General features: G+C 44.2%; 1 protein-coding gene across 1 annotated transcript; it reads left to right on the plus strand.

Moving 5' to 3' along the window:
* Nucleotides 1-392: 392 nt before the first annotated feature.
* Nucleotides 393-19198, plus strand: LOC149356427 (uncharacterized). The gene is made up of 7 exons (XM_089576338.1): nt 393-576; nt 657-745; nt 5597-5804; nt 11023-11094; nt 13540-13601; nt 16813-17035; nt 19086-19198. The coding sequence occupies exons 1-7, from the start codon at nt 393-395 to the stop codon at nt 19196-19198; spliced, it is 951 nt and encodes a 316-aa protein (XP_089432464.1).
* Nucleotides 19199-25066: the final 5868 nt, after the last annotated feature.

Consider the following 25066-nt stretch of genomic DNA (forward strand, 5'->3'; position numbering starts at 1 on the left):
TGGCCACGCCAGTAGGGCTTCAGAGTAGTTCTTGTACAGAGGCTAGAAGAAACCTTCTAGCCTCTTTAGTTCTTGTTATCACCGCAAACATGGTGGCGCACATTGCTTGCTACACTCAAGGCACTCAGTAAAAACAATAATAAAACCTTAGCGTAGAAAACCGAAATTAATCATATATTCCTAATAGACTAAATTAAATTAAATGTTAATTAAATATGACAGATAAATGCTTGTTTACAAGAAAAATTGGTGCGGTTTGGTTTCCGACAAATACGAAGACATTTGGTCAATTCGGTTGCCGGCCATGACTAGGCGTAGCCATACCGCTTCGGAGAATCCGCTTAGCGTACAGAGGTACTGAGGTGAGCACGCACTTTGTTTGAAGCAACACGATGTACGTGCTTGTACAATATGAAGGCGAAAATAAGCGGTACGTCGTATCGGACGCCGACGTAAGGAAATTCCGTCCCAATGACATCGACGACTTCGAAAGAGGGAAGTCGTACGATGTTTTTTGGGAAGCCGACAGCACCACCCGGGGCGGGTTTTACAAGGCGACCATTGTACACATGACAGGTAAGTGTTAGGACCCTTTCCGGCGTTGCCGAACACGGTTTTGGCGTTCACTTATCATAATTTTGCGGTAAAAATTGCAGACTCTGCAGAAGAAATGAGGACGTGGCGGCAGAACAAGCGCATGGCCTCGCGCAAGTCTTCCTCCAAGGAAGGCCCGCCGCGGTTAAAGGTGCGTCCAACCGGCTTTCCTGTGCTTGCTGAACATTATGCGCTTAGTCCACATTAACCGCTATTGTCGTTGAACCAGTATCAGCATGTGTACTGTGTCCATGTTCTTGATATTATTGCTCAGTTTTTGGATCAGTGATGAGCCTAGGAGATTCATGCACGCGTTCCACGTTTTGCCTGCACAGCTTTCAGGTGTTGTCGGTCACACGGCAGCAATAAAAACGTCGTTCCAGTAGATTTTTTTATTTGCGGGTGGGCTTAGCGCGAGAAAACAGTCGTTCCAGTAGATTTCTTGATTTGCGGGTGGGCTTAGTGCGAGAAAACAGTCGTTCCAGTAGATTTTTTTATTTGCGGGTGGGCTTAGCGCGAGAAAACAGTACACAGGACGAGCGCTAACTTGCTACTGAAAGAAAGGGCCGGGTAAAGAAAAATGGGGGCCCTGGGCTAATGAGAATGTAGGCCTCCTTTCCCTTTCTTACCACTGACCCCCCTGTCCCCATGCTACACTACTCAAATAAATCCCATGTTCCATTGTAATTACACCTAATTAAAAAGAACGAAGTGCAACCAAAAGGATTCATGCAACAGTAACGCAGTAGCATTACATTTACAGCGCACAAAACACAACGCGACTCTTGGAACGCGCGACACGTGTACATCTGTGGTCGAGCGCCGAACGCCACGGAACAGCCACTCAAACCTACCGACAAGTTGCGGGGCTGCATTGCAGTGCGCTGCGCGCGCCGCCTACTCTCCTCTTTCAATGACACTGTACGCGAGCCGACAGTGGGATTTTTGTTTGCAGCACTGTTTGAATGCTCACGCATTAAAGAAAAGCAGGCTGAGCCAGCTTCCTGCAGTTAAGCTGGGTACTCCGGCTGCCGGCAGCGACTAGGAAATAGAAACACTCATTAATTAGTGTCCTGAGAGGGTATTATTGCAAGTTATTAAATTCATTTGATTATACATCGAACGTTTGCTACTACTCTCACGGGGCGCATTCGAATAGCAGCATTTAAGTCCTGGATCAGTGGTGAGCGTGCTCGGCGCTGAGCCGAGTACTCGGGTTCAAACCCAGCCGCACGGTGGCCGCATTTTCATGGAGGTGAAATGCAAAAAGTTACTCGTGTGCTATGCGATTTCAGAGCCCGTTAAGGATCCCCAGGTGGCCGAAATTATTCCTCAGCGCTCCACAACGGCACCTCTTATTTTTTGCTGCCGCGGTGGATCAGTGTAACGTTATGGTGCTCAGCTGCTCACCCGAAAGACGCGCGTTCGATCTCGGCCACGACGGTTGAATTTCGATGGAGGCAAAAGTCCAGAGGCCCGTGTACTGTGCGATGTCAGTGCACGTTAAAGAACCCCAGGTGGTCGAAATTTCCGGAGCCCTTCACTGCGGCGTCCCTCATAGCCTGAGTTGCTTTGGGACATTAAACCCCCATAAACCAATAAACCAACGAAACCTCTTTCTCTCCTTTCTTTCACACCTTCCTCCCTCCCCTCAAGGCACAGTTGAGGTGTCCACCTAGAAGTGAGGCAGTTCTGCGCCTTTTATTTACTCGAAAATTAAATTTCACCTGGCTCTCCAAAACCGATCCCAAGAAAAAAGAACGTACAAAATAAATTACCCCGGTCATGGCGGTCACATTTCGCTGGAGGCGAAATGCGAGAGGCATGTGCACTATGCGATATCAGTGCACTTTAAAGAATTGGAGGTGGTTGAAATTGACTGGAGCCTTCCACTACGGCGTCCCGCATAGCTGGACTTGATTTGGGACGTTAAAGCCCATAGTGGCCGCCGGAGCACAAAGTGAAACTGTGGGAGTTCCGAGAAGCTAGCACAGCCTGATTAGTTTTTCAATTTGGTAAAGCTAAAGAAGAAAACCTGGTGTTGTATATAATTCTGACGACCAAATGTCTTATCTGTGCAAAATTCGAACATCCACCCTTGTGGCTAAAAAAAGCATTCTACTGCACGCGTTTATTTTCTCAACAGTCTGTATATGATACTCGCACACATAGACGCCGCTTCAAATTTTGCTGCGCATTCTAGTTTCGTTTTTGCCTACCCTGCTCTAATCATACTTGTGACACTGATGCGTTGCATTGCCTTATATTTGTATGCCATGCAGAGGGCGCAAAGCAAGTATCTTTTACATCGGATATATGTGTGGGTTTAAAAATTAATTAGTGGATTTTTAGCGGATTATGAAAGCAGTTTCAGCAGAATTCTTGGTGCGGAGGCAGGAGTCAGACCTGTTATGCCTACGCCAGGATTCTCAAACACACTACACATTCAGACGCCACTGGACGGGGGGATTGACAGAAAACCACGAAAACCCTTCCGGAATCCGTACACAAACGCGTATATCGCTTCGTAAGAAAGGAGGCCCCCTCCGGAGTCGGGGGAGATTCCTGTTTTAGCAACTCGACAAGCTCTCCCCAACTGATTAGGCTAAACGAAGTTACATAAGGTGGGGGCCCATCTCGTTCTGGTTTTCTCACTTCATACGTGTCGCTCAAAGTTCTATTGCCCGCGGTTCTATATACTAAGCAGGTTAGAATAAGTGGGCCCCTTCTCCTGCTGTCCGAGGTGAGGCCCTGGGCTGCAGCCCCCTTAGACAACCCCCCATAATCCAGCGCTGAACGGAAGCAGAATTACTAGCTCGAGGGGCTCTTTCCTCGTTGGCATTGCATAACCCTTCTCGCACCGCCGCCTCTCCTCCTCCGCTCTAAGAGTGTGTTCGTCGTATTTTCCCGTTTTCGTTTGTTTACTGGATGTTTCTATTGCACTGATCTGTGCACTTTGTTTGAATTATTCGTAGCGGCGACTTCGGTTTTCTTATGTTTGCACTCCCTACTTTGCGCACTGATGTGTGCACCTTGTTTGAATTATTTGTAGCGCCAACATGGGTTTTATGTTTGCACTCCTTACTTTGCACCAGAGGGAAATAAATTTGTGTGCAATTGACCTACTGCTTGCCACAGTCCTAGAAGGAATGCATCCAGCTCTCAGAAAGTCTACAGAGAGAATAGTGATGCTGCATCTAGTTTGTTTCCCGCGGCACTTGCTCAAAACATAAATTAATTTCTTGCCTTTTCCCTCGAATGCCAAATGCAACACTTATCCTGCAGTTCCTGAACGTGGTAACGTTTTCGCGGTATAAGTGTAAGCTCAACGCGGGAAAACCCAAGTCGCCGCTACGAATAATCCAAACAAGGTGCACAGATCAGTACAGTAGAAACATCCAGTAAACAAACGAAAACGGGAAAATACGACGAACACACCCTCAGAGCAGAGGAGGAGGGGTGGCGCTGCGACGAGGGCTATGTAACTCCAACGAGGAAAGAGCTGCTCGAGGAACTGAATGCATGCCCAGCTGTCCACTGAGGATAACAAGCAAGTTTGGCGTGGAAGTTGTTTTCTAGGCACCTCGAAAACTGTCGAGCCTTTGCGCACTGGCGAGCCAAAGCCATAACAGACTGGCTTGCAGCATCAAGCTTGTAACCATGCATGCTCGTTGCGTGCAAAGTTGGTGTTGTTTACGAGGCCCCTCTGAGTTGTAGCAGTGTCTAAATAGGGCAGACCGGCCGTTGCTTCAGTGAACGCCTAACTGAACACGCTGCTTCTTTTAAATCATCTCAGTCTAACAGCCTGCTTAAGCATTGTTTGAGCTGCAAATGCCATCCTCTTTTTGGAAAAACAAAAGTTCTTGGCCGTTCTAAACAACAACTAGCAGGGGAGCTGCTTTAGGCTTCAGTTATTCATAAGTTAGGAAGCAATAAGTGCGTGAGTGACTCTAGTTTTCTGCTGTGAAAAGAATCTGTTCCTAATTTCTGATTAATTTCATGGGTATTGCTGTTTGAAGGTGAAAGAGGTGGTTCCAGTTTCTTTCTGTGCCATTTTGTCATTGTTTAGTCTGAGATATTGCCTTTATCCAGCACTCATCAGTTCCTCGGGCTCGTAATTCTGCTTCACCGGGCCCTCTCGCCTACTGTTGGTCTTGGCTTGATGCCTGTATGCTACTAAAATGATGCTGACAACATAGCCTTCATATGTATGTCACTACAAGCCAGTCTCCCCTATCGTTTTCTGCTCAACCGTCTGTGTTTGCATTAGCGAGGTCGAAATGTTGTGATGCGCCGAAAAGAGCATAATGGCTTTGGAAACAAAACGGTGTCTTGAGTAGTTTTGCCAAACACTGTGTGTTATCTGCCTACGACTTTTGATGGGGGGATGTGGTTGTCCATACTGCCAACTAAAAAAAAAGTTTTTTGCTCACCTTAGCCTGCAACAGCACTGTAATTATGCATATGACTAATGACACCCTAAATGGCAGCGACTGAAGTAAACCCCCAGTGTACATATGCTTCCTGACCCTCTCTTTAAATCCAATACAGCTTTAATCACTTCATTGTGAACAAAGCTCCTGCACAGGAGGCAAAATGACTTGTTATAATTTTTATGGTTGCAATTTTGTCACGTTCTAATGTGATGTCTAATCAGAGGAGTTTCTGTTCGTCTCATTTTTTGTACCAGTTTTCTCGGGGTACAAGCTGCCCCTTGACGGGGTAGTTGGCTTTCCGTGGGCTAAAATGCTTGGGAAAAGGTTTAGGACCAGTGGTTATGGTGCTCGGCTGCTGACCTGAAAGGCACGAGTTTGATCCCAGCCGCGGCAGTTGTATTTCGATGGAGACGAAATGCTAGAGGAGTCGCTTTGGGACATTAAGCCCCATAAGGCCTAAATCATTCGTTTGATAAGTCAGTATTTCATCCTGCTTGCAAAGAGCTTACATCCACTTCATTTGGTGAAGGACCAAGAATTTGACTAAGCACTTCTTTATTTTTCAGTCCAAGATGAACCTTCAGTCCAGGGCTAGGGCCCTGGCAAAAAGAAGGGCTGAAGATGATCTGATGGAGGACGACATGGAAGGTACTGAGGGCTCAAGGGAAATGAACCTTCAGTCCAAGGTTGCGGAGCTGGAGGCAAGAGTAAAAGAGCTCGAGAGCCTCAACATGGAGCTACAGAAGGCCCTCTGTGCGAAAATTTTTGATAAGGGTATGTGAATAATTTGTGCTGTAAATGCTTGCTTGTTTAGCAAGTTTGCTTTTTGCACCACGCTGTGAGGGGGTGCCCTCCGTCTGCTATTTCGCATAGGCTTTCACCTTTGGTCACGAAGTGACAGCTTTTGCGATGCTATATACTTGGCTAACAGTGGAAAAGGGCTGCCTTCCTGCAGGAGGTGCTCACTATTAGTAGGATTTACACAGTTCAAGAACTGCAAGTGAAAAACACCTGCACAGTGTTTAGGTTGCATCAAGACAGCTGTGCGCCATCAATTGATTCTACCTTTGTAATTTTTGGTATGAGAAGGCAGGGAGCATTTCTGTACAATTTGTGTGCTCATCTTCAGTGTTCTCAACCTGGCATGTCTGTCCAGTAATTTGATGCTTCTCTTTGTAAATTCTTCTCAGATTCTTCCATATCGGAGTCCAGGCATGGGCTATTGAGTGCAAACTGTGTGCAGCCAAGGCTACCTGAAGCAGCAGGTTCGTAAAGCTCTTTTGCAACGCAGAATGGCATAGCGAGGTTGCAGGTGTTTCAGCATTTGCTATTGAATCTAGATTATAGCACTATTTACACTGGCCAGCGCCCACGTGACCAACTGTGTGAACAAAAAAACGACAAAAATGGCTGAAGCAAAATGTCATCCTTGGAGTGCACCTAAAACATGGTCGTTGTGGGCAAATCATTGTCTGAAAGAACGAGTGAGAGTGCCACCTGAAAAAGCACTTCTGGTGTTGAAACAGGTTCTCTGTGCCGGTTTCGATGCCAAAAGTGTTTTGTCAGGTGGCGTTCTCACGTCGAGCTGCAAGGACCAGAATGTAGAGGTGGGGTCTGTTGCTTTTGCCCCCAATTTTCTTGGGGAAAATTGCCGATCATGCCTGATGTGGTTTTGTTCGAATTTTTTTTTTTAATTTCAGGGAACCTACTATTGATAAAAATGTGTTGAAGTTTTAGTGGAAATGAGCGATATTTCCTCATATTTTAAAAAATGAGCACTGCAGTGCCAAGGAACAATGATTAATAATTTTATATTGCCATTGAAAACATAAAACAAACTAAAGTGCTATGTTTCCATGAAACCTTGGCATTATCGGTGTATCCCACCATGTGACTACAACTCGGTGAAACATTACTGATTTGTTGTAAAAGGCTCAATGCTTTCTTCTTTCATTATAGTTTACGCCTTCTCTAGTGTGCATTTCAATGAAAAGTTATGCTCATTACATTGGCAATGAAGTGCATTGAGCTTGTGTCACTAGACAGCGTCGCAGTTCTTTGCATTTATTGGATGAAGCAGTAAACATGATCCGCTGAAACTTTTGTCGACGAGGCGTATGTCACTGCGCCATAACAACTTCGGGCATGAAAACTCAAATGGATGTTGCTCTATACTAAAACTGAAATTGTTATCTGGAAGGTCAGTTTTGCATTATACTTTGGTACATTACTTTTCCTGGTATGCAATTGGTATGCAATTGTGCACTCTGACATGGTTTCCAGAATTGGAATGCATAAAAACGGGTGCATTCACTGATTGAAAAATTGTTTCTAAAGATATTCTGCAGCATTTCTAACAAAGCTGTTGCAGAATCTAGCATCTTAGACAGTAATAACCCTATTACATGGGCAGTTTCAAGCAAAGTTGTTGATTAACTTACTCAAGATAAGGCAACAGCCTTTTGTGTGATTTGGTTGTGAGAAATTCTCTTGACTAGGTGAGTGTGACAGGTCCATTGACGTCCATCTTATCAGTGGACCTGTTCAATTTGGGCCGCTGACTTTAGTCAAATTGAAGTGTAGTTCAGATCTCAATGGCTGTTGGCACTGGCTTGTAACACAGCTTACTGCTATTCAGTTGAAATGACAGTCAGTTGAAATGGTGTTTAAAGGGGTCGTGTAATAGGGGTGCAAGTTTTCCATTGCACTGGAAAAGTTGGGTGCTGTCAGTCCCATTTACATTTACTGATACAGAGTGGAAGGCTAAATAACACTAGTGTATGTAAGATGCAGTTCAGATGCAAAAAGCACTACGCCAGGCAGAATATAAAGGGAAATGCAAGAAAGTCAAGTTGCATAAAACTAAATTAAAAAAATAGAAGAATATGCAGAATATCAGAGATATTCGCTAAAAATGAAACGATCTCATGTGGTCATTAAATTTCCAGTCCCCAACCATGCTTCTGAGGCCCTGAGCCAGTGTGCCAGCAGCAGCAGCAGTCCTCCACAGGCTCTGTCTGCTTCACCTCCGCTACAGGCAGCAGGTATCAACTTTTTGTGCTTTCATGCTTTTGAGAAACCCTGATGTTGTTTACCTCAGTGCAGAATTTGTGTTAACTGCAACAAGAATTTTAATGTTAGGGCCTTAACTAGTCCGTTCTAAGCAGCATGAAATGTACCGAATTTGCATGATTGTAAGGTGACCCCCATATTGCGTGTCAGAAAAAAGCAAACAAACTTGGAGGTTGCTTAAGCTTCGCCTTTAAAAGTAGAATGTGATAGCATTACCCGGCCACCGCCACTTATCGTCAGCCGCTATTGGCAGCCGCATGCAGGCATGGCCGTGGTCACATTCCAAAATCAAAATGTGTCAGTCACTGGGCTACTCATCAACACTTGCGCCATAGTCCTCACTAGCACTGCCTTAGTCGTCGCTGCTGCGGTCTGACAGCACGTCGTTCTAATACCGCCATCCAGGGAAATCCCTCACTGCGAAAACAACCAAAGCACGTGGTTGTTCACGAAATCCTGCACTCGCAAACAGCCACAGCACGATATCACATGGAACAACTGCAAGTTTTGCCTCACTGCAGCTGCCACACCTGCCTGTATCCCTCATTCTGAGATATCGAACTTGCAGCCTGGCACGTAGTTGTTCGTTCCTTCAGCACAAAGAATGGCAGCCATCTTAAATGCAGCCGTCAACAAGCACTGGACGCTTAACAGACCCAGAGCACAAATGGTGATTGATGAAGCACTTCATTAAAAACTGGTAAAACGTGGCCGGCAGTTGTCAAATGCATCAAACAAAGCCACAAAGAAACTACATGCGAGCACCGTCGGCTCTTCTATCAGCTACCAACACTCCCCAGAAGTGCTGCTATTCTAAGTGGTAATGCCGTCGCGATTGGAACTTCGGCCCTTCCATCAACTATCGGCATTTTTTTACTGCTGATTGCATTGTTGAAAGTAAAAGAAAAAGCCTTCTGAAAAAAAAAAAGCAGGATGGTCAAATGCAAGCATAAAATTGCAACCACGCGCATCCCTGGTATCTCGTTTCTCTCGCCTTTATTTACGGCGCTATGGTTTGGTTTCGATTGTAAGTCGAACCTACTAATTCAGATTCTCAAATTAGAAAGAATGGGTCGACTTAGAATTGTGTTAATGCGCTACATTATTTGATCATTTCGCTGGCATAGATTGGTCCAGCTACTGCTTTTCTCGACAGGGTGCAGCCAAGCCTAATTGATTTTTCCTGAAAGGAACAAAGCTTTCACTAAATATAAACTCTTTCACTGAAAATGAAATGATCTTATGTGCTCATTAAATTTCCAGTCCCTAGCCTTGCTCCTGGGACTCCGAGCCAGCATGCCGGCACAGCTTAACCTCTGCCGCAGCCAGCTGGTATGAACTTTTTGTGCGTTTATGCTTCTCAGGCACATGTTCACCTTAGTGCAGGAGTTCAGTTAACTGCAGCCTTGCTGGTAATTTTAAGAATTTTAATGTTACAGCCTTAATTTGTCCGTTCTAAGCAGTATGAAATGTACAGTATTTGATCATTTCACTGCCATGCACTGGTCGTGCTACTGCTGTTCTGGACAGAGTCCAGCTAAGCCAAGTTGATTTTCCCTAAAGTGAATGAATCTCACTAAATATTGTCAGATAGCAGGTATGTTCTTGTTGGAAGCACTGCATTTGTTCATACAGCCGTGCCTTGTTAATATGTATTATCGGGGGCAAAAGTCACTGGTCCATCGCGCATGGTTGTGGGAGCAGCTGAGAGCATATCACTGCGCACTCTCGCGGCCGTGCACCTGGTGAAGAGACCAGTGCTCGGCGCATGCCAGTCCTTTCTTAATTGTGAGTGCGCAAATTCTGTCCCTCCTAGTTGCCGCTCATCGTTTGTTGAGCTCGTGCCGCTAGGTGCTGTTGCGATAGCAGCACGCCGCTGACTCATCAGTGCAGAGAGCCACCTCTCACTCGGTTGTGCAAGTGCTTGCACAAGATTATAATTGCGCTTGTCGCTCGTCTTCGCCAATTTCAGTGCAGCGCCTAGGGTCTCAGGGGTCCCTCATGGGGAAATTTGCTAGCTTACTGATTTTTTGTTTCTGTAAAGGCACTCCTAAATGCTTGCTCAAGTTTGTAGCATCTTGCTTGACCTTTTAAATCGAAGAGGCAGCAGCGCGCGACTGGTACGCTGGAAATGCGTTGTTCGTGGCATTGAATTTTTTGCTTTATTTCTTTAGTATGGCTTTCTTTAGTATTTCTTTGGTATGGGGAGGGGCCGCCCAGCGGCACCCCCCCCCCCCCAACAACTGTTGATCACCGTGAACTGCATCCGCAGTGAGCTATCTAGGTATTGCGCAGATGGCTCTGGGGAGCACATGCCTACCACTGCACAGGTGTAGTTGAGTGCCCGCGTAAGCGGATCACGGTAGTGGATCGCACTACATGAAAACTGCAACAACTGTTATTTTTTCTTTTACTCATCAATTTTCTTTTCAAACATAATTGCTAGAAATGGCAAAAGATGCTGCATATTGGCACGTCCTTTTTCACCGTATATAAGTTCCATCAATGAGAAAGCTAAAAAAAAAATACTTATGCACTGGAAAATACAGTATGTGTTTGACTGCGCCAGAGAATCACTTTTGTGCACCAAAAAGCATTTTTGGCGGCTCCAAAGTGGCTTCGGCCAATTATATCACTGCATTTATATTGAGTTCATATTAGCAAGGCACAACTGTAGACGTGCATGGCTTGTTTTCATAGCAAAGCCATTTATTGGCATGACAGGCCTTGGATATTTCCTGTAAAGTTGGGAATAGTCGTTACAGGCCATGTGAACTGTTCTCTCGCTGCCAAGATTGTCATTGTGTTGGATTGGCACTGTGTAGGACTGCTGTGCTATTGTTCCTCATTTGAAAATTCTTTAAGAAGGTAGGATATTTGAATGCAACTGGCTAATGTGTCATTCTTGTTTCGTGAGCAGTGAGCGACCCAGGATGCGAGGCGCCTTTTGTTGCCGGCTCCAGCCTACAGCCGGTGGCAAGACGGTCAAAAGGTATGTATGCTGAAGAAAACTTAAGAAAGAAGGCTCAGAAATATGTTATTAAGCTATTCTTGGATGCATTTCCACGCTTCCCTCGCAGTAATAATGCCTTGGGAGTAAAAACAGGCGTAACTTGGGTTGGGAACACATAGTTTCATGTGTGGCCAGCTTTTCTGATTACCAAGCTTCGGAAGGCTATTGGCAGCTAGCAGGTTCACTTGTGACCAAATATCGTGTTGTGGGCAACCTTCAGAGCATGTTCTGTCCTGAAGGGTGGCCTCATGGGCAGAGAAGGAAGCTCTTCGCTGCATCACGTGCAGCTGTTTCATTGATGTGCTCTCATACGTAGTAGAGATAACGTCAAGTTTTGTGGGATGCGCATCATGAAGGTTTCAAGAAGGTCAAGGTTCGTCTGACTGGAAGAAAACTATATACGACAAATTATACTTATTTAGTGCAGCCAGGACAGAAACGTGAAGAACGAAAGACAAACAGCAGCAATACACGAGTGTTTCATTCTTTGTGTTCCTGACCTGGTTGTACTAAAAATATTATAATTAAATATGTATAGTTTGTCAAATGCAACTAGCCTAACATCTAGCTCTTTTAAAACTATTTGCGCTCGACTCGAAGGGTACTCATTGGCGGCTGCTCATTGACACAGTCATCCCTTCTTAGATGGGGTTGAGAGCCGAAGACAGGAAAGTGGGACAGAGGGCAGTTCAAAGGAACTAAAGTAAAGACATATGGGAGAGGGATAAAAATGTGCTCTCCGCTGAGCGGTTCAGTGTGGGAGAATGTCTAGTGTGCCCAATTGTCTTTGTGTGCCCAAGTTCTTAAAATTATCTAAAATTTTAAATTAGTGATGCTTTCATGTTCAGAATCAATAATGCATGGGGTGTACTACTGCCCATAGGGGCCCAGAGCCATCTTCGGCCCTGCAACTAATGTAGATACGTTGGCTGCACAGATACATCCTCCTTGCCCAGTTCTAGAGGGTCATTTAAAAGAAAGGCTGGTTTGTAAAATATACCCAGCACTCTTTCCTCATGTGACCTGTGAGGAAGGGCGGAGGTCTTAATTCTATTGCAGTTTCAGCGAGACTTGTGGGCTTGAAAAGTGAAGCTTTTCCTGTAACTTGACAGTACCCTTCTCTTTTCAAGCTCACATGAACTGAAAATAAGTGCTCAAGTGTAAGTCAGGGTCTGAACCTTCGAGAAACAGTGAAAAACATGTTACAAGTTAGTAAATTGAGATATTTTCTCCAACCCAAACTTTTTAAGGGGTGACGAGGGTCTTAAAACTAACTTTTTTGTTTATGGCTAGAATCTCACGAAATATTGCACACAGATGCATTTTTCTCTTCTGATTCCAAATATGCAGTCATAATTGAGCTGGTGGTCTTAGATCTTGCGAAGTCCAGAATGTAATTAGGTAATTTCTTACGCAGCTTTAATGAACTTTATCATTGCAATTTGTTGCTTTTATTTACATGAACTGATAGCCACAGAGTTTCCATACCCGATGACATTCTTCGTTTTTCTCTAAAGGCATGCCATCCTGACATACTATGTCGAGAGTAAAAGGTCACACTACTATATTACATGGCAACTCGTTAAGCTAATTGTAAATTGCTATTTATAAGTGGCCTAAACCAAAAATGTAAGAATGTCATCGGGTATGGGAATTTGCTGGCTATCAATTCATGTAAGTAAAAGCAACAAAATGCAATGAGAAAGTTCATTAAAGCTGCGTAAGAAATTACCTAATTACACTTTAGAATTTAAGATAACTTCTGATCTAAGACCACCAGCTCAATTACGACTACATATTTGAAATCAGAAGAGAAAAACGCATCTGTGTGCAAAATTTCATGACATTATAGCCACAAATAAAAAGGTCTGTTTTAAGGCCCTCGTCCCGCCTTAACTTAGAAGTTGATACAACAGCTGGTGTTGAGAAAGATAGCAGCCTGTGACATTGCTGTGAAAGGTTGTAATGTTTGTCCATGCTGAATGTCACCGGCATGCAGCTTTATCACAATGTGACGCGAGATGGAACTAGGTTTATCATTCTTAAATGAGCGCAGCAGTGTGCAACTGCTTCCATGTTGCTTCAGATTGTCGTGCTTGCTTTCGTCCCTTTATCTCATAAGCTGTTTGCCAGCCATAAATTGAGTGCGGCCGAAAGCAGTCGTCGTTCTGACCTTTGATGCCACCGCCAAGTCAAGTTTTTGTAGGCACAAGGCAGCCGAATAGAGAACATCTATTGAAAGCCTTTCACTGTCTGTCAGACTGCCGTCACTACCATGTGAATGTTATCATTAACCATTGGAAACCAGTTCCTGCAGCGTACAAAGGATCAAATAGCATAGCACGTAATGAAGCAGTCTTTCGAGCCAATAGAAAAAAAAAACTACGTTTTTTGGTTGTTAATTATCCCACTGTTTTTGTGCAGCTCTTGGGCCGGCAGCACAAGAGATTGACCCTACTGTTGGGGTCTTAAATGAAGCAGGAGAGGTGGGTAGTATTTTGCCAATTTCTTCGTGTTATACTTGTCAGCAGTGGAGGGGAAGAAAAATCATTTCTTGAGGCATATTACACTCATGAAGGTTGTGATTTGGGCGAGTTGGTACTGATTGACTGGCATATTAGATGCCATGCATGCCTTTTTTTTTTGTGTCATGGTTGTGTCCAATGCTTGTGACCTGGAAAAATTTTAGTATTGTTCCTCGGTTATATACACATTTTTACTACAGTAAAAGTTTTTTAATTCACATTTCACAAAGATAATGAGTTTAAATTAAGTTTTATTTGAAGAATCAAAAGTCATTGAAAAAAAAGCCAAAATTGAGATCATGATACAAAGTACTTGCAACTCAAAATATTTATTGGTGATGATCTGTTGTAACTTACTGCTTATTTTCTGTGAAAGTAATAGTCATCACTTTGTCTCTCGAAGCGTGAATGTGATGCAGAGCATGATATTTGCCCTCCTCAAAACTGCAAAATAGGCGCGAGACACCAGTTGCCTCCCTCACTTGTAAAGCACTTGGACGCAGCAGTCCCATCGGCGTAGCCTAAAAGGAGGCGCAATCCAAGCCAAGAAGTGAGGATCCTAAACTATAGAAACGCAAGCAACGCAAGTGCCAAGTCGGTGCACCGAACGTGATTGCCTAGCTCAGTGTTGGACATTCGACACATTCGACCACTGGTCACCGGTAGTGCAGAATGTCCTTTTTTTTCATTATTAAGCATGAAATGCTTTTAGCCCCCGTTGTCGGCAGTGTGGTGACGTCACGCCGAGACCGAGAGCCATCATCCGGGCACTGAAATCCACTCATCCGGGCACTGAAATCGAGTCATCCGGGCACTGAAATCGAGTCATCCGGGCACTGAAATCGAGTCATCCGGGCACTGAAATGGAGTCATCCGGGCACTGAAATCGAGTCATCCGGGCACTGAAATCGAGTCATCCGGGCACTGAAATCGAGTCATCCGGGCACTGAATTCCAGTCATCCGGGCTCTGAAACGAGAACATCCGGGCACCGTACGAGACTTAACGAGATTTAACGAGACTCTCTAAGCCCTCCTACGCGACCGGCATGCAAGCAACGGTTGGTCTCCAAACGAGTCACAAAAAATAACTGCTGCCAGTGCCTTCTCAATGTTTATCAAGATATCAGTCGCGCTGTGCGTTTGATAATGCACGGAATTATAATTTCCGATTTCTAATAACGCCTGCAAAAAGCACATAAATGCCACGTACACTTCGTTGTCGTACGTGATCTCTTAGGGGCTTCGCGCATCGAAGCAAAGCTGCGCAGGTGCACAGGGGCCCGGGGGAGAAGCGCTGCGTTCAAAGGGCAAGGCATCGCGCCGAACGGGTGGTGGCGTTCCTCCCTTGCTTTACGGTGCGGTTCGGGTGTCCACCGAGATGGCAGAGAATTACTGCGCCATTTCCTTTCCTCAAAAAACCAAATGGCAAGGCATCGCGCTGAACGGGTGGTGGCGTTCCTCCCTTCCTGTACGGTGCGGTTCGGGTGTCCACCGAGATGACATTAGGCCCGTAAACATTTCATGCTTACTCTACTCTCGGTTACGGGAGAGGCAGAGATTTTTTTTCTCAGTGCTCTTGCTGCAGTGTAGTGCAGTTACTCCTATGGTTTCAGTTATTGGTTGTACTACTGGCACCGTTCTGTTATACTGTAATTTTTTGTATTTTATCTCTAATTTCTTATTAGAAAGCAGACGTTATTTTTATGTGTTATAATTTTTTATTACCAAACTGGTAAAAATTGTTCTTAACTCACTTTAGGTGCTCTCTTAAAATTTTGAAGCATGGTTTTAAATAAAGCCTCATGCAGTATGTAATGGCATCGTGTGTTAGGAAAATAAATGATTTGGAAATGCCTACTGTCATTCAGCCTTTTTTTAGTGCCAGAAGTACTATTCAAACTATTCGCTTCGAAATTATTCGAAGAAATTGCTATTCGCTTCGAATCAAAAAAACCACTATTCGCACACCCCTAGTGTATTGTACTGGCAGCATTTGGATATTCTTGAAGCAGTGAGGTTTGAGAGCCTTTCCTATAATAGGGAGCTGCAGTTTCTCTGTCCTATGCATGTTTGCCGCATTCAATACTTTTATGCTCTTGTTCCATTTCCTTGCACAGCTATCTTCGTTATGTGTCATCTTGCTTGGCAACAGCTTGTAGAAAAGAGTGGTTTCGTCCACATTGAATTCTGCATAAACGTGTGTAGGGGCGGCAGTTTTCAGGGTGTGGCCCATATACGCGATGTGCAAAAAAAAATTTAAGTAAAAATGCCAACAGGGGAGCGAATGGCATTTATTCTACATTCAGTCATTACTCACGGAGTCTTCCTACTCTTGGCTGGTGCATGCTCGTCCCACAAGAAATCGCATAGCATGTCCGTTGTCAATGCGTAGCCATTGATCTGCACTTCTATCACATAGCAGAGCAGCTGTTCTTCCGGTTCAGGAAACTGGCGTGACTTGCCTCAGGTAGCATGCTTTTTTCAGCTTGTGTTCCTCAATGCATCTATCCTTTTGGTTGTGCCGTCGCCGAACGCACTACTTGTCCACATCGAATTTCCTGCCTTCCGCATGCTTGCCATGTTCGAGTCTAACTCCCAGCCGTGTAGCTATTAAAAGAGTAAGGCACCTAATTTTTGTGGCATGTTTTCGTCTCTACAATGATGCGGCCGGAAGACACTATGCATGAATCACCATGGGGTACTCACCTATGACCGCTAAATAATTTATAATCGTATTTTTCTGTCACGCTGTTTAGTGCTGTGCCATATATATTTCTTGTTTTTAGACCGCCATCTTCTGTGCTGTTTGCTGCAAAGAATGAGTACCAACTCGCCCACCTGACAGCAGTCCTTAGCCTGTTGGTCTTGCGATGTTCCGCAAAAAGGTTGCAGGTTGTGAGGGGCATATGTTGTCACTTGGTTACTGCTAGGATGAATAAGTGAAGATTTAGAGGTGCTTGATTGCATCTGCAAAGATGATCTGAAGGTGTTTTTCAGGAATCACATTAAAAACTGTGCTTCATATTTCTTACATCTTTTACGTGTCTTTTGTTTTGCCTCATAGGCCACAGAAATAGGTATTCTCATATTAGCGGAGTTTTAGGTCAAGTGAGCTCTGTATCTAAAACAATATTACAAACCATTTATGCTTTGCTCATATCTGTTCTTCAGGTACATGTTGGCCATGGCAACTACTTAAGTAGCTGCACATGGGAGCGGCTGCTGGGGTCTGCCATGGACTCGACCTTCTGCAAACAGTTGGCCGTGTCCCTGTGGGGCAGTGAAACCCTGTCGCAGAGGAGCCTGACAGGCACTCTGTCAAACAATGCCCTTTCGAAAGGGCTTACAAAAACCTACCCTCCACTGTCCCCAGTGAAGGTGGCTTCAGTGTCAGGTAAGCTAAAACCATTAGGATATCGCAGTGCACTATGCATTTCAATAAATCTGCTTTCAGCTGCATGCGTTTCATCATCAATTCTTACTAGTGTCCTATACTTTTTTGTTTTAGTTTGCAATGTGGCCCATTGTGTTCTGTATAAGGTACAGTCTTTGTCAGAAGTTTTTTAGAGTCCAGGGGGTTCACTTCCAAGCTATATACTGAGACTCCAGAGCGTTCCAGGAAGTCCTACTTCTTGCAGGAGGCAGTACCAGAAATCTTCTAATGTCCAGGAAATTTGGAGCACTAGAGATCCATTAAGAACGACACAGTGCGGCTCAAAAGAAACCCCCTGGGCTCCAAACTCGCATGCACTGTTCGCTTCTGGGGAATCTTATTTTTCTGCTGCCGTCACAGTGGCTGAGTGGTTGCGGTGCTCAGCTGTTGACTTCAAAGACACAGGATCGATCCCGGGCGCGGCAGTCGCATTCTGATGGAGACAAAGTGCTGGAAGCCCGTGTACTGTGCGATGTCAGTGCACATGAAAGAACCCCATGTGGCTTAAATTATCAGAGCCCTTCACTGTGGCATCCCTCATAGCCTGAGTCACTTTGGGACGTTAAACCCCATAAACCTTCTCAGTTTCGCCGATGGCCTCTGCAGGCCAGCGAAAGCTCCCACAAGTTGACGAACGGCAGTTTTTTACTCCATTTGTGGCAGTTTTTCATGCGATTCGTAAATGCCTACATAGACGCTACATCACTGGCAGCAAAGGTTGCCAGACGTGCAAGCGTTTCCGGTAGTTTTTCTCTGTTGCTTTCGTCATGCAGCTTGCAAAAGATGGTTTACTAGGCTAATAAACGGTGAGGTTCTTTGTGTTTTTAAGGTGGTGCAACGTGACAAAACAGACATTTAATAGACATGCCATGCTTTTTTTATAGCCAAAGGCAACTTTTCGCCTTATTCTCACCTTCATTTGCCGTTCATGCTTCCTCGAGGGACGGGGGTTGGAAGAAGGTTTCTATAGCAGCTCCTCGTCTGCAGAAATGCCGAGTAGCATTCTTCAATCCTACCTGCCCATCAAATGGAAGAGCAATTGTTTTCTCCACTCCACAGAGTGGAGACGGAGTGTAGAGTTGAGGTGCACTTCTGAATTCGGCGGTTAGCCTTTCATAGCCAGCAGAGATGTGCAATAAACTTTATTTGCTGTTAATCTCCCAGATAAGCACTAAAACCTCCTCATTTCTCATCAATGCACACTCTGTGTGTAAGGAACTTTGTCACTCCATTTGTCGCCACTTTGATGTATGCCATCCCAAATTCAGGGGCTGTATAATTTTTGAAATTTTGTTGAAATTGCTTGAAAACCTTTGCAATTTTCTGCATCTCTCTTCTGTTTTCCCCCAAGTCCCAAACCTATGCAAGTGTAAGTGGGTTTTTAAACTCCAGCTAAATTTTGTTATTCATTAAAGGGCTTTTCTCTCTACCGCTTTGCTGGGTGTATCTGAAGTGTGATATTATGCACCAGTGTGTGAAGCTTTGTTCCCCAGAGCTATTGGCCCGAGGTAGTAATTTTAGAGCGTTGCGTTCTGAGCCTGGTTGCGTTTTGAGCCTCAGAGTTGTGCTGATATCATGGATAGAATCCAAGATGGCAGCCTCCAATGCAGCAGTGTATCCCAGCAGTTGCCATGGGAACCGAGGGGGTTACATAATGGAATAAAATAATAGCAGGTGGCAGTGTGATGCTCGAGCACCACAGCTCGAAACTAAACTATGTCGATCAGTATATGTATATCTGTCTGGCACGCATTAAAGTCTGGCTGCTTAGTCTCGACATTCGTGTAATATTTGTGGGTGAACCGTTTGGCACAGAATGTACCAGATGGTGTCATACGATTCAGCCTGTCGTGCAGCATAGACTTACTAGTTAGAGCCTATCTCGCAGCATGGATTCGAACTGGCGACCTATGTTAGGTGTATTAATGCTCGTTATTCGATCACTGCCTCAGCATCTGCTCATTTTTTATATTCAACCACACTAACATTACTTATTACCCCATCTGCGCAGATTCCTTCTGGCACTATCTGAAACAGAAGGGATGCTCGGCCGAGGACCTGCAAAAGCGCCACAAGAAAGTGACGCGCTACCTGGCACAGAAGTGCTGTGACCTGCGGCGGTAAATATCTGTTCAAGCCAATAGTCTTATATGCATGAATAGATTGGGTGAGCTCATGTGCTCACAAAATTCGTAAACTTGATTGTATTTCCTAACTGTCTGTATGGGACACTTAGGCACTGGAATAACCTGCAAATATTACTGGAATTTGCCTACTATAGTGAGGTACTGCTTTACCCAATTTCTGCTTAAGGGTAGTCGACTACTCAGATGAGCGCACGGAAGATTATATTTAGGAACCAGACTGTTAACAGCACTTATGGACCATGTTAGCAGACAGATAAAAGCAAGGATTGGGAGTGTTTTGTAATGTTCACTGGGCATTATTGAAGATAGCATCCTTGTGATTATTTTCTTGTCATCCAAAGTAAACGATCTTCCCTTTGCGCTCATGTTTTGAGACTGTTGAGACCGCGCGCCTGTTGTTGAGACTGTTGAGGCTTTTCAGCCTGGAAGAGACGGCTTTAGACAAGGCATGCAAGCGCTCTGTTCCTGCACGTTAAGTAGATGTCGGATGAATCTTGAAAAAATTATATGAACGTCACGCCAGGAATATGACTACTCCAACCCTTCGGAGATGTGCAGCGCGCAATATACGGCCGTTCCAGCGACATGTCTCTCTGTTCAAACTTTCTCTAGAACCGCTGTCACTACGCAGAAGCAGGTAGCAGTATCTCTACTAAGAATTCGTATCTTAAAGGAAAAAAGAAAGCACAATGTTCACCTTTAGCATGATTTCTGCAGTGATGTGCGTTCTGCCGGCTGACAGTACACCGCTTGCTTGGTGTTGTCGGCCTAACCTGTGCTTTACTCAAGGTGTAGCGGGTAGCGCTTTTGAACTAGCCACCAGCGATCACAGAAAAGTCTACTCTTTTTACCGCCTCTACAATAACTTTATGGTGGTATGAACGTGCAGTTTATTTCCCCACCGTCCTCGTAAGTGAAGCGCGTGGAAAAACTGGCCAGGCGGACCGCCTCGCACTGATGGATGTGGGTTGCGTGCACGGACGCAGTCTGAGCCGTCGGCAGAACAGTCATTACAGGCCATGGTGCACTTGGTCACACGTTGCATGCACGTCTCCGTCTTGATTTCTATCTGGAAACAGCTTGGTTGACATCACTTCTGTCAATAAAGTGCTCTGCATGCCAATGTCTCTCCCATTCCGGACGGTTCCCGCCAGCCATCGTATGAAGCGGGGTGTGCATATTCTTCAGTTGTATAATTGAGGCTTTTAATGCATTATTCCTATGGGTTTACGTCGGGCCTGTGCCAATTTGACGTTAAATGTGTATCGTTGCATGAAAGGGAAATGCATAATCGAGATTCCACTGTATGACTTTTGTAACATTTGCATGCATTTGTTGTGTATGCATACTATATATATTATTGTTCTTTTTCTTCAGCTAGGACAGTCGACAAGAGACCTGCAGAAAATCCTGTGTACAGGGGTGGAAGTGCTGCACCATGCTGCGCCAACTTAAGGGGGGATGAGGGTCTTGAAAACTTGTTTTTTATTTTTCGACATAACTTGTTGAAACTTGGCACGCAGGTGTATCATAGAATGCTGATTTCAAATATGCATTTAGATTTCAAATATCTCACCTGGAAGAAAATGTATCGCAAAATAACATTCAAATTAGGCAATTTCTTACGGGCCTTTATATTAATCTATCAGTTAAAGAATGATTTTTTAAGAATAAGTAGACATTTCCAAAGGCCCAAAGCACATGCGAAAGCTTTCTTTTTCCCTTTAAATATGATATATGAGCAATTAGGCAAAGTGTGGGCTAATTACTGCGACGTCATTTTTTCTTTCCAACTTTGTTGTTTATTTATGATCAACAAAATTAGTTTGTAGACATTCTGTTAGCTTTAGGATGTGCTTTGGGCCTTTGCAAATGTCTGCTTATTCTTTAAAAATGTTTATTTAACTGATAAATTACTAAAAAGGCCCGTAAGAAATGACCCAATTAGGATATTTTATTTTGCCATATATTTTCTTCCAAGTGAGATATTTGAAATCTAAATGCATATTCGAAATCAGCATTCAATGCTACACCCAGGTGCTAAGTTTCAGAAAGATAAGTTAACAAATAAAAAAAAGTTTTCAAGACCCTCATCCCCCCTTAATCTCCTGCGCCAAGATGCGCCTAAACAGCAATTTACGCCCATTACAAGTATACAGAGCCAAATTTAGACGAGTGTTATTGTCAGCTGGGCAACACTGAGTGCTCGCTACGAAACGGACGCAACTGCATTGGCATCGACAGTTGGGTTCGCTCTTGGAGGAAGGAAAAAAATTACCGAATGCACTGGAAATTCTAGTGTGCTTGGCGAAAGCCTTGTGGTCAACCCACAGCCGCTTTCCCGAACTGCTTGGCGCGTGGCGGGCTTCCCGCGTGTGCGGTTTTTGTCTTTGGTGACTGCGGTATCTATATTGATTGCAATGTTTTAGAGCGAGCTCTTTGGCGCCTGTTTCGCGGCGTCGCCATCGCTGGTGTTCATTGTGTTCACTGGCATTGACATTTTACACTCTGATCATTTTAAGGAAAGGAAGCGTTGCAGTGTTTTAGATCCAGTGTTTTAGAGCGTTGTAGTGTTTTAGAGGGAGCCCTTTGGCGCTCGTTGACATTTTACACTCAGATCATTTTAGGGAAAGGAAGTGTTGCAGTATTTTAGAGGGAGCTCTTTGGCAGAAACGTTGCCCTTGCCATTGTCTGTTTGTGATCACTTTGTTCATTCCCCTTGTCATTGTCTGTTTGTGTTCACTTTGTTCATTCCCCTTGCCATTGTCTGTTTGTGTTCACATTTTACACTGATCATTTTAAGGAAAGGAAGCGTTGCAGTGTTTTAGAGGGAGCCCTTTGCCTTGCCATTGTCTGTTTGTGTTCACTTTGTTCATTGCCATTGTCTGTTTGTGTTCACTTTGTTCGTTGGCGTTGATGTTTTACACTCGTATCATTTTAAGGAAAGGAAGCGCTCATAACTGGCTCCCTGGGTCAGTGCACGCCTGAATCCCACTTTTGGGTTGTTTCGGCTGCTACCAACCATGGCTGTACAGGAAGGGAGGCAGTGGGAGTGAAAGAAAAAAAGACAGAGAGAGGGGCCATAGGGAAGAAAATGAAAATTCTATTTGAGGCAAGGAAATTCCGCAGTAAGCAGTAACTGTCTTGATTCTTCCGTTTGCAGAGGAAGTGGGAGTGAAAGAAGGAACAGAAAAAGGGCCGTAGTGAAGAAAATGAATTTGAGGAAAGGAAATTGTTGGAGGAGGTGGTTGTGCTGTGGCGCTAGCCTGGAGGAGAGGCCACAGTTGGCACGATTCCAGCGCAAGGACAGACACTGTGAGCATGAGCCATTAAAGGCTTTCACTCTGGAGATAAACAGCACTTAAAACGGCGTCCTTGCCATAGGCCTAGCTTACTAGCCCCAAACCGAATCGGTTGTTTAGGATTCCGGACACCTTGACCTGCATAGCAACTGCCAGCGCGGGCAGGGTAAACGGCGCGCGTATATAATTTTATTTACCTGAGCTAATTTCACAAACGAATTGCGAACTTCTTGCACGTGGTGCTGCCAGGGAATGGACACCTGACTTACTACCCATCGTGCGAGGTACTGTCGTGCTCTTACCTCGCACGCAGTTGGCGTTGCTTCGGTTTGGCCTGGCCAGTTATGGGGTTACATCTTCATAGCGGCGCGGCTGCCATCCCCTCGCTACTCGCACCTTTCATAGCTGTACAGAGCAACGCGTTCTTCCAAAGCCTGCCTTGGGTGCACCCGCTTGTACGCTGGTGCATTTTTTTACATATATGCATGGGTGTTAAATTCTTGGTGCGCATTTACGTGAGGGCGCAAATTATGTGAGTACCTTCTTGTTGGTTTGGCTGCAACAGTTTTCCGAATTTTAAAATCCACTGGTTGGCGGGTATTGATTCTTTTTTTTCGGTCCTGACTAGTATATTCGAGATTCTGCAGCACTCTTTTGATGGTTTTGACGAACTGTCGCCAATATGATGTTTTCTTTTTTTTCGAAACTGAAATTGATGACAGCTAATTTACTGCAACTACTGTTTGTAGCAGCTGCCACATGTCTATTTTTTATGAACTCTAGCAAATATCTTTAGCGCGATTGCAGTCCTTTTAAAGAATTCTGGCCTGTAGGATTGATGATCAATATTTCTGCAGTTTTTGGGCGATTTGCAAACAAAATTGCTCTCAGTCGCATTTAAATGTTGCCAGTCTGCTCCAAAAGTGCTCCCAAATAGCCTACAAATTGCTCCAAAGCTGCTCTAAAATAAGACTTTTGCTGCTCCCGTGCTGCTCCAAAAAGCTGGAGCTAGCTGCTTCCACCCCTGTGTATATATCTAAATAAATAGTCGATTTGAAAGTTGAAAGTTGAAAGTTGAAAGTTTATTGAGTAATACAATAAAATTTACAATTCTATACAGCGAGAGGTCCCATGGTACAAGACCGCGGGCGGGACCTCCCATGAAAATAAATTTCAATAAGCAACATAATATAAAATACACAACACAATAATTAGCGACGAAACAGAATAAATATAGGCACATAGTGTAATATTAGTTACTGAAATATTTAAATACAAACAATGTAATGCACGATAATGTAAAATAAAACACTCACAGATGCCGCGATACATAGAATCAATAACATAACAAAAAAATCACAAATTAAGAAGGAAAAGCTTTAGTTTGATCTTGAATAAAGAAAGCGTATTAGTTTGTTTGATGTCTATGTTCAAAGAATTCCAAAATGATACGGATGAAAAATGAAGGCATTGTTTCCCGTAGTTAGTTCTGACCTTAGGTAGTAAAAAGTTATTACGCAGCGCAAAACGAGTGACGGTGTTGCTCATGATCGTGCCGGGAGAAAATATGCTTAGCGGGAGATAATGATGAAGAATCTTAAAGAATAGGATACCAAGGTTGTAAAAATAAAGGGCTGAGATAGGTAGAACGTTTAAATCTATGAACAAAACGCGGGAGGGTGACATTCGAGGGGTATTGGTTATGATGCGCATGGCTTGCTTTTGCAGTTTTATTAAAGGCCAGAGATGAATATGATAGGCGTTACCCCAAGATGAGATACCGTAGTTTAAGTGGCTGTGGATGAATGCGTAGTAAAGAGATAATAAAGTTTGGACTGTAAAATAGCTTCGGGCTTTAATTAGTGCGCGTAATCCGTAAGAAATTTTCTTGCACGTTTCAGCTACATGATGATGGAATTTTAAGTGAGGGTCAATGATAACACCAAGAAAAGAAACTCGATCTTGCGGTGAAATAGCAGCAGAATTGAGGTATAGAAGTGGTGTGATGGGCAATGACTTCTGAGGGGGATGGAAAATCTGAAAACAAGTTTTAGTGACGTTCACGGACAGGCGGTTAATGTGGCACCAACGCTCAAGAGAATTAAGGTCATTCTGTAGGTTAAGAATCAGCTGATTAATGTCCTGGTGCGATGATAGCATGGTAGAGTCATCTGCGTATAGTATACTATTGCAATTCTTTAAACAGGATGGTAAATCATTAATGTAGAGTAAAAACAATACAGGGCCAAGAATTGAGCCCTGTGGAACACCCTTGTTAATTAAAGCTATGTTAGATGTATGGTCATTAATAGAGACTATGTGCTGTCGGTCACAGAGAAAGCTCTTCAAGAGCATTAGGGGAGGTCCAGTGATACCATAAGATTCCAATTTGTGAAACAAGATGGAGTGATCAATGGAATCAAATGCTTTGCTAAAATCTATGTAAACTGCTCCTGAGAACATTCCTTTATCAATTGTTAGTCTAACGTAATCTATTAGAGACGCTATTGCAGTATCTGTAGATAGTCCGCGCCGAAAGCCGT

Source organism: Amblyomma mixtum, chromosome 3, assembly GCF_055824585.1.
Source record: "Amblyomma mixtum isolate Tamu chromosome 3, ASM5582458v1, whole genome shotgun sequence".
In the NCBI taxonomy this organism is placed as follows: Eukaryota; Metazoa; Arthropoda; class Arachnida; order Ixodida; family Ixodidae; genus Amblyomma; species Amblyomma mixtum.